This window comes from Rattus rattus, chromosome 14 (assembly GCF_011064425.1).
Source record: "Rattus rattus isolate New Zealand chromosome 14, Rrattus_CSIRO_v1, whole genome shotgun sequence".
Lineage (NCBI taxonomy): Eukaryota > Metazoa > Chordata > Mammalia > Rodentia > Muridae > Rattus > Rattus rattus.
The window spans coordinates 5,130,196-5,145,632 of NC_046167.1; the positions used below are offsets into that span (position 1 = coordinate 5,130,196).

Genomic DNA, 15,437 nt, shown 5'->3' on the forward strand with positions numbered 1-15,437 from the left:
ATAATACCAGGTTTTGTTTGCCCCCACTGCGCCTCCTGAATTAGAATCCCTCATTATTTGCGTTTGGTGCCCTTTCTTCGTATCTGCAACAGAGTTCTAATTTTAAAAATAATTCTTCTTAAAAGCTAGCATTTGAAACTTCTGGTGTTCTTGTTTTAAGTTTCGGGCTCTAACTTGAAGACCTTCCCGGTTCACCACGTTTTAGGGCTTAGGGGACTCTGCTGGGGCATCTGTCGAATAAAGATGTTTGCAGGGCAGATTTCTCAAGATGACTTGAAGCTGTATGAAGGAAGGAACTACAGTCTTACATATACTGCCTACCTTCCCTCTGAGAGCTCTGGAGGAAAGGGAGGGGGTCAGGGGCATCCCTGCAGCACAAAACAACTGAGTGGAGAGGGAGCTGAGGGAGAGACACAGATGGGGAAGTAGCCAGATATACAGTCAGTGTAATAACAAGTCTGAAGGCCTCACCTAATTCCGCAGCCTGCAAGCAGTTTTGTGGATTTTGTGCAGGGGAGAAGACATATATGAAGTCTACTTTTGCTTTTTTGTGGGTATACATGTATATGGTTTAAATGCATATGTGCATGTATGTATATATGTTTGCATATGTGCATGCAAACTGATGTCTGGTATCTTTCTTAATTGCTATCCACTTTACACATGGCCTCTCACTGAATCTGGAACTCACCGGTTTCCCCAGGAACCCCTGTCTCTGTCTCTTGGATGCTGAGACTATAGTGGGCGACCATATCTGACTTTATGTGGATGTCTGTAGATCCTAACTTGGATGGCAAATACTTTACTACTGAGCTATTTCCCAGACCCTGAAATCTGGGAGTGGGGGTGGTAAATAAGTTTTAAAAGGGTTATTTTTACTTGTGTTTATGTGTGTATGCCACATGAGTGTGGGTACCCACAGAGGCCAGAAGAGGACATCAGGTGCTCCCCTGTGATCTGCCCTACATGAATAGGAAGGGCAGCAGGACTTTGAACCACTGAGCCATCTCTCCAGACCTCCCCTTTCTCCCATACATAACTTTTTTAAGGTAGCGGGATGGTTACGTGGGGAAGGTCTGCAAGAGAGAGAGAAGTAAACAAGAGAGTAGGGCATAGCTTGGTGTGTAGAGAACTGAGTCATTTGTCACCGACAGAGGACAGCTGCACAAAACTGTGAGAGAGTCAAGCAGAAAAGTCAGGGCCAGGGGTCAGTGAAAACAAAGAGAGGCACCAAAGAGGAGCTGGCGTCTGTGCAGCTGAGAGAACTGATAGTGTGAGTCACAGAAGGAGATTGGGCGTTTAATGCAAGAAGAGAAGGGAAGGGAAAATTGAGTTTCTGACCTGTGGCTTGGAGACCATGAAGTGCTGACAAGACTGTTGACCACTCAGTTGAGTGCCCTAGGTGGTACTCAGAGGAATCCAGGGGAGAGGCCCAGCTCTAGGAAGTCCTTGTGGGAGCCTTCCTACATTCTATCTCTCCACAGTCATACTGACAGTGACCCCACCAGTGTGTGCTTAGTCTGTGCACTGTCTCAACTCTTGTCTCTTCCCCGCTGGGCGGTTGGTGTCTTAGTTAAGCTTTTATTGCTGTGAAGAGACAACAGGACCAAGGCAACTCTTACGAAGGCAGACATTCAGTTGGGCTGGCCTATAGTTTCAGAGGTTCAGTCCATTATGGTGGGAAGCCTGGCAGTGTGCAGGCAAATACTGTACCACAGAAGCTGAGAGTTCTACATGTTGATCATCCGCCAGGAGGAGACTGTCTCCCACAGGTAGCCAGAAGGAGGGTCTCTTCGGCCCTGGGTGGAGCATTAGCATAGAGCCCCAAAGTCCACCTGTACAGTAACACACTCCCCAATAAGGGCATACCTAGTAATGCCACTTCCCATGGGCAAGCATACTCAAACCACCACAGTTGTAGGGTTTGCCAAGCTCGCTCTAGAAGTTTACTCTTGCTGGATAAACTACCTTCTGCATCCCAAGGGGCCCTGGGCAGTTACTCCATTTTGTGCATGGAGGCACTTGGGCTAACACACACTGGAGTTCCATTTCAGCCTTGTGAGAGAGCAGGATGCCCTGCACAGCCAATCTGCCTCTGATTTCTTGAATGTTTTTCTTGCTGAAAGCTGAGAAGATGATTCACCCCACCACAGTGTCCCTGTCCCCACTTCAAGTGTCAGTGGTTTCCTGCCGGCCCTGTGTTTCCAGCCCAGAACCTGCTGCACCTCACTGTAGCCAAGGCTAATCCTTAGTCAGCAGTCCTTAGCCCTGGGTGTGAGGAAAACACAATGTTTCCATTTCATGAGCCTTGGAGACTAGCGTCTGATATTGGAGCTCCAAAGAGTCTAAAACGCTGTTCTCATAATGTTCTGTGAGACCCCTATACCACTCTCTGGTTTGTTACTGATCATTGCTGTCTTCTTCTTTTCTAATAGTTGTTTCATTATTGATAAGCATTAAATGTTTTGCTCCCCTCTAAAACGGAAGCCATCCTGCGCTTAGGGTCACAGCTCCCACTTCCTGTTGATAAGAGCTTAACGTGGGGCTTTGAGCCCAGTGCAACTTTAATGAATCCAGGGTGATGGTCAAGTTAGCATGTTGGTCTTTAATGGTCTGATGCTGTCAGCCCAAGCCCAGCTGTGTTCACTCCCGTAAGTTCAATGGAAACCCAGAATTCAGCTCCCTGGGTAATGATGACCCTTTTCTCCTGGGCTCTGTGATTTGAGGCATGCAGTCAGAATCCTGAATTGTCAGCAGCAGGCTTGAGACTGGTTTCTAGACTGCGGGTCCATGAAACAGGTAGCCCACATTGTGGAAGAATGTTTCATGCCAGTCTGAATGAGCCATGAGTCTTCCGTGGCTGATGCTATGGCCAAGGTCAACCACCATAGTGGGTCTCAGTGTCATCTGTGACAAGGGGATGGGATGGGGCAACAAGCTTTCCAGGTTCTCTCAGGTAAGCCCCTCCAGCTTCACTCTGTTTCCCGCCTGTCATGTCCTCCACTCGCTGCCATGATGTCCTGTCCAAGCCGTGTGACTAAGCAGTATAGATTTAGCACTCCTAAGCCACGAGCCCAGATAAACCCTTCCTGCTAACGTTGTTTTGGTCCCAGTGACTTAGAGTAACTAATGCAGGTTCTTGTACATGATATTGATAGATTCTCCTAGGAAGCTAATTGCTTTCCCACATTTGAGCTTGGCAGAGTTGATCTTTTTTCAAGTAGTCTCTTCCTTTTGACTAACTTTTTTTAAAAAGCTCCATATATGATTTAAACGAAAATAAAATGTTATTTATTTATTTATTTATTTATTTATTTATTTATTTATGCATGCAATGTATGAATTATGATAAGGACAGGGCTGAGGTGCCACAGCACACAGATGGAAGTGTGCAAATGTCAGATGTCAGTGTCAACGAGTGTGTAAGTGTAAGAGGACAACCTCAGTTCTGTTTTCCACCATGTTGATCTTGGGAATCCAACTCATGTCCTCAGGCTTGGTGGCAAGCTCCTATAAGCCCTGAGCCATCCCGCTGGCCCTTCACATGTGACTTTTGCCAGAACGTGCAAGCTACAAACAAAACGAAAACTAACAAAATATATGGAAATATGAGATTAGGTCAAGGGAGTTAAGTGTGAAAGTGCTTGGTGTTTTCAACAGAGGTGCTGGGGGAAGTAACAGTTACTAACGCAGGATGTTTTATGGGAACTATAAAGGATTCGTGATTAGAATGAAGCTAATTAAATTGACCTTTATGATTTCTCCCCTTTTGGAGGCTCCACTAATCCTGGGCCTCCCACTGTGGAAGTAAACATCTTCCATGCCCACTGTTAGAGGAGGAGGGTGGGAAGGGGGGGGCACTGTTAATCCTGTTCTGAAAGGAAATGATAGTAGCTTTCCAATTATAAATGCAAGAAGACCATCGCAGGGGGACCCCTCATTATCTTGCTTTATTTCCTGTTGAGGGCTGTGGAACACCAGAGCTTCAAACACAGCTGCTGTTGAGGCTTGAGGCAGGATATCAGATGTTCTAAGACATCTATGGAAAATCAAGCTTAAGTACCAATTTGTACTATTGGTTTTAAAAAGGATGAGATCCTTAAATTGTCTTACCTACCCATCACCGTAGCTTTGTCTTAGAACTGCAACTACCCTCAGCTACCCAGCGAGCCCATAATGGGCCTTAGAAGCCACATCTGCTGCCTGTGGTGTGTTCCCGGAAGTTACAGCTCAGCGCTGGAATAAGCAGAGGTCCCTTGTGGTGTCCCCTGAGGCAGCCTGATGTCTGCAGCTTGCATAGCTGTGCAGTCAGTGGCCTCATACAGGGATACCTGTGTCTCTGTGCCGATGGCAGCGCCTGTTCACTCTGTAGAATGTCCAGAGCAGGCAAAGGTATCATAACAAGAAACCCTCAGAAGGGGACGGAGAAGGAACCACAGCAGAAATGTGGGCGGATTGCCAAAATGCAAAAGGCTATGGCAGCCCCTGCATGGCTATGCAAGTACACGGAACCGTCTGAGCTGCACACTTTAGGTGAACCACGGTGCAGTCTGTGAGTGGTCTCGAAGGAAAGCCACTGAAAAGGAATGTTTAGGAACGGGCAGGACTGCTCAGTGGGTAAGGACACATGGTGCCAAGCCTGTTGATCCAATTTCAACCTGTAAAACCCACAAGTAGAAAAGAACAATTACCTCAGATAATCCTCTGATCCACACAGGGTCTTACATATATGCACACAGATAGATAGATATATGTTTACTTAAAAAGTAAGAGAGTGTTTAGGGGTACAGGAATGTGCCCCAGTAGGAGTAGAATTTACCATGAAAGAATGAAGATCTAGTTCCGATTCCAGGCAGCCACATAAAAACAACATACTTCAGTAATCCAGGTGCTGGAGAGGAAGACAGGAAGGGTACTGGGGGCTTGCTGGCCAGCCACCCTAGCCAAATCGGTGAGCCCCAGGTTCAGTGAAGACTGTCTCTCAAAAAAGAGGCGTAGACCAAGACACCTAACATCATCAACTTCTGTCTTACATACATGTGCACACACACATGCACACACATACACATACACACACATGCACACATACACACAGAATACACTCTCTCTCATATATACACACACACAGACAGAACACACACATACATATACACACACATACATGCACATGCACACATACACACATACACAGAATACACACTCATACATACACACACACACAGACAGAACACACACACACACATGCATGTACACTGCACACAAATAAAACTCATTTCTTTTTAGAAAAGAATTCAGAGCTTGAAATTAGTTTATATTTAATATGAGACTTTATCACTATTGATTTTTGTCTGCCTTTTTCTTGGAACAAGTTACAACATTATGTCTAGTTATGACAACTTTTAAAGACTGGTAGTTTATAATACAAAATTAGCAAATGTATAGAAGGAAATGTATAGCCAGTGGATATGGCATCGTTTGTAGTTTGTGTACATTTATCTTTATCATTAGGGTTTTTTTTTAAATTTATTTCACAAACTAAGAGTAAATCATTGGCCATTTCCCAAATCGCTGGGAATTAACAGCACCAATTTATCCTGGTTACTAATTACAAGAGGGAGCAGGACTCTTGGAGACCAATCAGTCCGGCTGTTTCTTTGCAGATAAATGGGTCTGGCGTGAGAGTAGGGGCATTGCTGTTGGGCTGTGATTTGTATCGTGTTGTTTTTATTACAGACCCTTTTGTCCTTCCCCATGTTGCCCCTGACTCCTAGTTTGAGAAGACGCTGAGCTGTGAGCACAAAGGAGAACCTTGGGAGGGCCTGTTGTATCAGCTTTCTTGGGAGAGGTGGGACTAAATTATTTTCCAATAACACACCGACCGAAGAACCAGTTTGACCCAAGTCCAGCCTGGTGAACCACTGAGTTCATTAGATCTACTTCAGGAGCGTGGATTATCCTGAGATAGCTGCTTCCCTGAAAAGACCCAGCCCAGCACGTGACAGCTGCCAAAAGCTGCATGGATAGAGTCCCTTCTTTGTCCCCTTGTCCCTGCCCTTCCCAAGGCTCTGACCAGCTGGGGCAGGATTACTGACAGCTGGGAGAGGGGGCAGGAGGGAACATGGGACAGAATCTCTGAGGAGGGTCTAATGACCCTCCCACCCCCTTCCTCCCCAGGGGCATCAACAGCTCCTCTCATCAGAAGTCTTATTGGAAGTCCCAGCTGCTCCGATTTAGAGGGTATTGGTCATGCTGTGCCCAGAAACATCTCCCAACAGCTGGGGGTTCTCAACTTGAAGCTGCTCCTTTAAGTGGTTTGAATTCTCCGATAAGAGCTTCCTGGAGGGAGGACTACAGGAGATCATCACCTGTCACTTTTTGAACAGATCCGTGCAGAACCCTAGATTAGGATGTAAATAACGTTAATCTTATTTCAGAACGGAGAACTTGTTCAAGCTTTGTCTAAAGCTAGGAATTCGAGTTTTCGGGAGAGCAGATCTCTCCAAACATGAGGCGGGTTTCTGTGGGTTGATTTTTTTTGTCTGACACCTTTTCCTGAGGACACATGAGTGGATGCGTTCCCTGGAAAGGAACCGTTGTAGGTTGGAAATGGAGATTGTGAAGGGTAAACTGAAGGTGTTAACTGTTCAGTCTTGACTGGACCAGATCCGAAACAGTCTGGCTTTTGTATCAGCGAATTAAAATAAGATTTGTTTTTAAAACAGTGCCTCTGCGGTTGGCCTTCCTTCTCCCTAACTTGCCCGCTCCGTTTCTGAGATTACTATTGTGGATAAGCGATAACTTGGGTTCCCAAAGCAGACATTCCTCTCTTGATCTTTCCTGTCGCCCGCAAAGGCTGTGCACTTCTCAGTGAAGGAAGTGGTAGAGATCGTTGGTAGAAGAAGAATTAAATTAAAATTCCCCAGCATGGGTTGGGGATTTAGCTCAATGGTAGAGCGCTTGCCTAGCAAACGCAAGGCCCTGGGTTCGGTCCCCAGCTCCGAAAAATAGAAAAAAGAAACAACAACAACAATAAAATTCCCCAGCAGTCCTCAGCTCATGCGAATTAAGGTAGACATGATAAAGTGGGTCACATGACCAGAAACTTGTGAGGAAGCCCTAGGTTGGCATGGCCTGCAGCCCACAGGACTCCTAGGAAACGCTAGAACCCAGCCCCATCTTCATACTGAAAACTGAGTCCCAGGCGCAGCACCCCTCTGTTCCCCAGACACACACGTGCCTCAGCTCTTGCCTGGAGAGAAGATGGCTCCTCTCCCTGCCCCCTGCCGGTGCTAACTTTGAGTGAGCCAGGGCTTCCTACACAGGTTAATAAAAGCACATGTCAGGTAGACTGGTTGCTCTAATGCCGTGGCCGTTCTTGCTATTTCCCACACACTTAACTCAGCACCATTGAGAACATATTTGTGCCAGCTGGCCCACACTCTAAATTGGTCTTAGAGGGTGTTTGTCACCATGGGAAAATCGATATGAGCCACCCCATTGAAATGCCTTGCCACACTCCAGAGCCGGAGGGAGGCCTCGTGGGTGCTGGAGTAACTGGGTACGCTCTGAAGAACTCAGATGGGCTTCCGCTGGCATCCTCTGGGTCTGTTTTCTTGTCTCCAGGTTAAAGTTGCTTCCAACCCTGATGCTTTTTATTGTGAGAAGGACCCCTTGCAGCACCTATAGCCCCCGGCCTCCCTCTGGTCTGAGAATACAGTGCTGGGATCCTATTTCCTTTGCAGTAGAACTCGGACCCTCAGATTCTCTGTTCTGCTGCATGAGATCTCGGCTTGAACAGTTCTTCCCTTAAGGCCAGTGCTTGCTCTTGCTTCGGCTGTCCTGAGCACATCTGGAGCCTGAAGTGTAAGCCTTACATAGACCTGAGAATTATTGTCATCTCTTTAATCTTGGCCTAGATGTCCTAAACTGTCACTGCACACTTCCAAGACTACAGTGGCCTTCCGTTTCCTGACTAGACTCTCCATGGGAGATAGGCTCTGTGTTCTAAGACCTATACCTCCAGCCTTGGCCCAAGCACAGAGTCATGTCTTGGAGGAAATTGTATTTGGCTTGGGTTTGGTTTTTCTTTTGTCTTTGTGTGTGTGGTGTGCATGCCTGTGTGAAGGCATGCTTACAGGTGTTTGGGTACATGTGTGGGGGTTCATGTTTGGGGGGAGCTAGAGCTTGAGGTCTTCTGTCTTCTTCAATCACTTTTGGCTTTCATCAGCGAGGCAGGCGCGAGGCCTCGGGCTCTGGAGTGTGGCAGGCATTTCAATAGGATCAATCATATTGATTCTCCCATGGTGACAAACACCTTCCAGGGTCTCCGGCTGGAGCCAGCTAGTCAGCTTTCTGCAGAAGTATTCCCCCAACCCCTGCCCCTGCCCCTGCCCCTGCCCCTGCCCCTGCCCCTGCCCCTACCCCTGCCCCTCCCCCTGCCCCTACCCCTGCCTCTGAGCACTGGGTGACAGGCAGGCCAGTTTCCACACTGAGGTTTGTGCTGCGAGCGTTGGATCTCTTGCTGTCTCACTTTACAGACCAGAAGCTGAATCTCAAAGAGGCCAAGTGACATATGCCAAGGCCAAGGAATGGCAGGTGGCACAAGAGTGGCAGGTGGCACAGGAGTGCAGGTGGCACAGGAGTGGCAGGTGGCACAGGAGTGCAGGTGGCACAGGAGTGGCAGGTGGCACAGGAGTGGCAGGTAGTACAGGAATGCAGGTGGTGGTACAGGAGTAGCAGGTGGTACAGGAGTGACAGGTGGTACAGGAGTGGCAGGTGGTGGTATAGAACTTGCAGGTGGTACAGGAATGGCAGGTGGTACAGGAATGCAGGTGGTGGTACAGGAGTAGCAGGTGGTACAGGAGTGACAGGTGTTGGTACAGGAATGGCAGGTGGTACAGAAATGGCAGGTGGTGGTATAGGACTGGCAGGTGGTGGTACAGGAATGGCAGGTGGTGGTACAGGAATGGCAGGTGGTGGTACAGGAGTGGCAGGTGGTGGTATAGGACTGGCAGGTGGTGGTACAGGAATAGCGGGTGGTACAGGAATGGCAGGTGGTACAGGAGTGGCAGGTGGTGGTATAGGGCTGGCAGGTGGTGATACAGGAATGGCAGGTGGTGGTACAGGAGTGGCAGGTGGTGGTACAGGACTGGCAGGTGGTGGTATAGGACTGGCAGGTGGTGGTACAGGAGGCAGGTGGTGGTATAGGACTGGCAGGTGGTGGTACAGAACTGGCAGGTGGTGGTACAGGAATGGCAGGTGGTACAGGAGTGGCAGGTGGTGGTATAGGACTGGCAGGTGGTGGTACAGGAATAGCGGGTGGTACGGGAATGGCAGGTGGTACAGGAGTGGCAGGTGGTGGTATAGGGCTGGCAGGTGGTGATACAGGAATGGCAGGTGGTGGTACAGGAGTGGCAGGTGGTGGTACAGGACTGGCACGTGGTATAAATGAAGAGAACATTCTGGATACCTGACTCTCTCACCTTGAGCATTACACTACATTGGTCAGAAATTCAAATAAATTTATGTTTTAAAAACCTTTATTTTTATTTGTGTAAGTGTCTGAATGTATATCTGTGCACCAAATTTGTCCAATGTGTGGACCCATGGGACCCATTGGATCCCATGGGACTGGACTTAGACAGTTATGAGCCACCACATAAGTTCTGGGAGTCGAACCAGGTCCTCTGGAAGACCAACCAGTAATCTTAATTGCTGGGCCACCTCTCCAGCCCATGTTTATCTCATTAGGAAGGCTGTAAAAGATCTGCAGTTATGTTTTATAACGACGAAAGATTATTCTTGACTGTCAGTTACCCTGGTCCGTTTCCCTAGGGGAGTTTTTAGACAGGAACCTGAGACATACATTACCCGCTTCCACTGTCAGATTTTTACCTTCAGGTAGGAAAATTGCCCTTATAGAAAGAATGCTGCTTGAGTTCAAATCCCAGCAACCATGTAGTGTCTGTCAACCATCTGTAATGGGATCTGGTGTGTCTGAAAAGAGTAAATTACCTACATAAAATAAACAAATCTTTTAAAAAAGAAAGAAAGAAAGAAAGAATGCTGCTAGTAAATACAAAATAATTACAAGCCAGATTTCTGGGGCTTGCCATCACCCCAAAGGTCACCCCAAAGGTCAGGCGGGCACTTTGTGTACAGTTGCATTAACTTTTCTGATTTTCCAGTTGTCTGTTAGATAGGCTTTTGCCAAATATGATTCTTTTTACGTTGATTCTACAGGCACAGTCTAAGTTTTGGCCAGGTATCCCCAACATCACCAGTTGCTTGGAAACCGAGAGCCTTAAAGAACGGTTCTCCTAGTCTTAGCCTGCAAGTTGGGAACTCTCATAGCTCTAGTAAAGAAGTGAGCCGAGGCAGAACCAGGATTAGACTGTATCCCATGTGCACAGGCCAAGATCAGGACATGGCCAGTGTCTAACAAACACAAAGAATGCTGTAAGGAATTTCTATGTCTTTGAAACTGATGGGAAAGGGAGAGACTCCTGCATGAGACAGAACCCGAGCTAAGTTCTTACACTGTTTTATCAGTACAAGTTCCAAACTTGAAAACACAAGCAGCCTCACCCTTGCCCGGGGTCTCTCATTAACTGCTGTGGTGAAGGTTTGAGTTTAGCTTCCCACTTTAGCTGAACTGAGAACTGGAGGGAAACGAATGAACAGGGTGTTAGTACAGTTGTGCGTAACTACATGCTAAATAGTGTGGCTTAAACATGTTAACGACCGCCACTGGGGGATCCTCAGTTATCATGGTGGACCACATACCAGGCTCCATCAGTATCGGCTACTTCCTGGAAAGCCCGGGCACCAGCCTATGGGGTCAGAGCCTGCAGTACCACGTGGTCTCCGCGCTGGTGGTTCAGTACCACGTGGTCTCCGCGTTGGCGGTTCTGTAGCAGGCTTGAGCAGCATTGAGCAGCATTGACTACTCACCTTCTGATTTTGACCTCCCACACTGGCTCCTGGGAGGATGGGTTACTTTTCTTGAGCTAGGAAACTTGAGATGGCTGGTATTGTCAGTTTATTGGATTGAAAGCTGCCTAGGGGTGAGTATGAGGGGATTTTTTTCCAGAAAGATTGATATGCAGGGCTAAGGAGAAAAGATGTCTTGAGAGTGGACAGCACCATTGAGTGGCCATGCAGCCCAGGTGGAGTAAAATTTGGACTAAGCCAGAGCCACGCCCACATATCCACACACTCTCCCTGAAATGACGTCCTGTGAACAGCCATCCCCCCACACGTTCCTGCCACGGTGTTCTATAAAGCTCACAGGCCAAGTAGCCATGAGCTGAACCTACAGAAATCGTGAGCCAAAATAAATCCTTCCACAAGTTGTGTGTGTTAGGCCATCACCCTCTGGATGAGACCAAGTGCCTGTCACTTCCTCTTGTCTGTCAAAATTGATGGTTCTTGCTTTGACTTTATGTCTGAAGATAATCTGTAGTATTAGTGGTCTTTACAGTTCTTATTTATTTGCAGTAAATACCCTTTTTCATATTAATGTTTGGGATGGGAAAAATAAGACCATTAGCAATATATAATAATATTTTTTTTTTTTGGGCTGGCATTTACCCACGAAAGGGGCATTTGATTTCCTTCCTTTTTGTTCTAAGCAGGAAATGGTAAAGGAGGTTTTTTTTTTTTAAGCCAAGAAATAATTAACTGCGAATTAAACTCTTGCTAATGTCACCATTTTCATCCTGAAAGTCCTTTCATTCTGCTTTATCTGCCTGATGAATTTCAGTTGTCTTAAGAGTGATTTAACACCGCCAAATCTTCATACTTAACATCCTGCTGGAATTGCATTGACTTTCTTTTCATCTGGAGTTTTCTGATTACTAAACTTGCTTTTCTTAGCTTGATTGGCAGTCTTGCCACTGCACTTGGCAGGTGTGCTTGCCTATATTAGAGCTGAGGTGCACTCTCTCAGGATGTAATGGTCCAGTGCCATGATGCCAGGTGCATACTGGGAAATCAAGATAAGCTAGTGGGCCCTTTCCCTTCAACTGAAAATTGGTAGGATCCTGGTATTGCCTGACCGCAAAGTCACCTGCATTCTCTGAAACCGGGTTAGTCCATGGGTTCCTGTGGATGCCTTGTTTAGAGAGGAGATTGAGGGGGAGGGGACTTTGCCTTTGAATCCCCATACACATGGGATAGCAAGCAAGGCCTGGAAGGGGATGATGTCATTACTCATGGGTACAATTAGCACTGATGAAGCCCAGACTTCCTCAGACATGGGAGTTCTCTAATGCCATTAGTCTCTGACCAGTATAAAGAGAGTGGGGCCAGCAGGGTGATTTTCTTGACAACTCTAAGAAAGAAGAGAGACAGTGGTTGAAGTCTCATGAGTGAGAAGGCTTGTAAGGTTATACACTAGCTGTGGTGTAGACATTCCCCAATCAAACTGGGGTACGTTGTTCTGCAGAGTCACTGCAGGGACCCCACTCCTCATCCCTCATCAGTAGCCCTGGAAAACTACTGCAGAGGAGGGGAAGATGGACTAAGCCAGAGTCTAATAGGTTGAGTGGAACACACTTTCCCAAGCTCCTCTTCCTCCACAGGTCATGATTGACTCTTTAAATACTTTTCTAGCTTAGTAGTTGAGAACCCAGGTTCTGGAATAGCCGTAAGCGAAATTCTGGTTCCTTGTTGACTGGCTATATGACCTTCATTCTGTTATGACCTCTCAACTCCTCTTGCCATCTGTGTGATGACGTGACAGTGAGGGCAGCGTGGCGTCGTATGGGATCTTACCAGAATGCACAGAATCCTGGCGGCTGGCACTGTATACAGATGCTCAGTGACTATGCAGTGTCCTTTTGTGGCTAAAACCTTATCCTATTCAGAAGAAAAATTCGAGCTCTTGTCCAACTCTGAAAAGAACAGGGCAAATACATAACTCATTACAATTCTGGGCGTGAGCCTGCTTGCTTTGTTTACTGGTTTGCTGGGAGACAAGATCTTAGCATGTAACCATGAATAGCCTCAAACTTGCTATATAGCCAGGTTGGTTTCTGTGGGTCTGGTCTACATAGAATTCTAGGCTAGCCTCGAGCAGGGTGAGGCTGTACCTACCTTTATCCCAGCTGATGCCGAGGCAAGAGAATCTCTGTGGACTGAGGGCTAGCCTGGTATACCTAGAGAGCTCCAGGACAGCTAGGGCTACATAGACCCTTTACCAAACCCAAACAAACAAATAGGATAGCCTCAAACTCACTGCCGCTCTGATTGCCCCACGCCAGTGCACCTTGCTCGTCCTCTAGGAACGTTAGAATCAGTTCTTACCCAGCTGTTTTCACTCCGTTTAGGAGACTTGCAATCGGGTTACGGAGAACTGTAAAGCATTGCCAGCCACTGGCCAGTTTATTCCAGATGCAAATGCTCTTGGTATGATGACAAATGACCCAAACCCCAAAGCCACACTTTAACCAGTTCTCTTCCCTTCTCCCTCCTCACCCCACCGGGAAGAATTCCTTGACCAGAAGTGCGCCCCTTCCCAATGACTCGCAGGCTCGCAGCGGGGCTCGGTTTCACACGTCCTATGACAAAAGATACGTCATCAAGACCATTACCAGCGAGGACGTGGCTGAGATGCACAACATCCTCAAGAAGTACCACCAGGTAACGTCCCCTCACCTCCGTTGACCCTTCATGCCAAAGTGTCATCAGGGCCAACCCTTGAACTGCACTTGGGCAGTGTAACCAGACCATGAAGGTTTGACATGAAGGTCTCCTCCAGCCTGGGGTTCCAGAGTGAGTGTGCCCTTAACAAGAGAATACATAGGCTCCTATTTATGAAATAGTCATCTAAATTATTTAAAATAAATTTAATCTAATTATGCTCCTACTGATCCCCATTCTGGTTGTAAAAATTGCTTCGCTAAAGATTTGGCAACTTTCCAGAAGCTCCCTTCTGTGCCAGAAGTCAGATGTTAACCCCACGTCTGTATCTGTTTACGCTACTGAGTCCTGTGCAGTTCCCAGTGTCTGGCTTTTCCAGGACTCACCCGTTGCCCAGTTGGCCTTGTAGAAAATTCTCTGGTTTTAGGGAATTTTGTGTTGGTCACTTTCTGCCCCAGTTCATCCCCAACCATGACGGTTTTGTAACCTCCTGGGGGAGGTGCCCTCGGGAGCTGCTTTCTCTTCCCTGAAATAAATTCCAGCCTAGTTTTGCATGCTGGAGCACAGATCCACAGGTCTAACTGGATCAGTAAAAGACTTCTCACTATGGAGTAGCAAGGACACCAAACGCAGAAGCAAGACAGTCCTCAGCTCAGATCCCAGCCCTGTCACCTGCTGACCCCATGGCTTCTGGATTTTGAGACCTGTCTCCTCATTTATACAATGGAAAGTATCCATACTTCCCAAGTCCTGAGAAGTCAGTGAGGTAACATGTATCAAGCCCATAGCAGAGCATCTGACATGCACTCCCTGCGCAGCATATGGAAAAGCAGCAGTGCTGGTGCTTGTCGTGTAACTGAAGTTAAACGCCTGTCGTGTCACCATAACTATTAAAGTAAGTCACCCTGAGAAATCGTAGCCTTCTTGCACAAATGTCACTGCTCATGCAGCCATTCTAGTAATTGTCCTCAAGAGAGGTATTTAAAACACACGTATGCATGTGCACAAGTATGCATGTGTACAAGTGTGTAGGTGCATGCACGCACTCACACACACACACACACACACACTCACACACGCACGCACACACACACACACACACACGGTTGCTTTCAGAGTCTGTATCAGTTTGCTTGGTTGTATTAACAAAACACAAACTGAGTGATTTAGATAGCAAAGACGTTTTGCTTGCAGTTTTAGAGGCTTTGAATTTGAGATCAAGGAACCAATATGGTAGAAGACCAGAGAGGACTCTGCCCCTGCCTGTGTGGTTAGCGTCTCCTCACCTGGGGGAGACGGAAAAAACTATCCTTCCTGCTAAGTGTAAGAATCACATCAGATCCACAGAACCACTTACCACACACTGGTGATTAGGGCTTTAAATGGGGTGTGTGTGTGTGTGTGTGTGTGTGTGTGTGTGTGTGTGTGTGTGTGTCTGTCTGTGTGTGTGAAGTAAGTGTGGCTGCCTATGGAGCCTAGAGAGGACATCAGGCAGGCTGACACTGGAGTTACAGGTTGTTGAGCTTCCTGACCATGGGTGCTAGGTACCAACGTGCTCTTTGGGAAGAGCAGCAAGCACTCTTAACAGCCAAGCCGTTGTTCTAGCCTGCAATTAGGATTTAAAACTATGCATGGTGAGGAAACACAAACATTTCATCTAGATTTTGCTTTTACTTAAACAGCGTTAAATTCCCCCTCAGCAGTGCAGACTGTCACAGAGAATGCTCAAAGTGAAGCCTCGTGAGCCCTGGCTGCTCAGACGAGGATTCACAGAGAGTCAAGTCACATCTGCC

At 47.2% G+C, this 15,437-nt stretch overlaps 1 protein-coding gene across 2 annotated transcripts in view; it reads left to right on the plus strand.

The window, feature by feature from the left end:
* Positions 1-15,437, plus strand: part of Pip4k2a (phosphatidylinositol-5-phosphate 4-kinase type 2 alpha) — a 164,624-nt gene that overhangs the window by 101,513 nt on the left and 47,674 nt on the right. The window contains exon 4 of one of the 2 annotated variants that reach the window (XM_032884211.1): positions 13,492-13,644. The exons of the other annotated variant lie outside the window; for it this stretch is intronic. Coding sequence (XP_032740102.1) covers positions 13,492-13,644 — 153 coding nt within the window. The remainder of the gene's footprint in view (positions 1-13,491; positions 13,645-15,437) is intronic. 2 annotated transcript variants of the gene reach the window in all.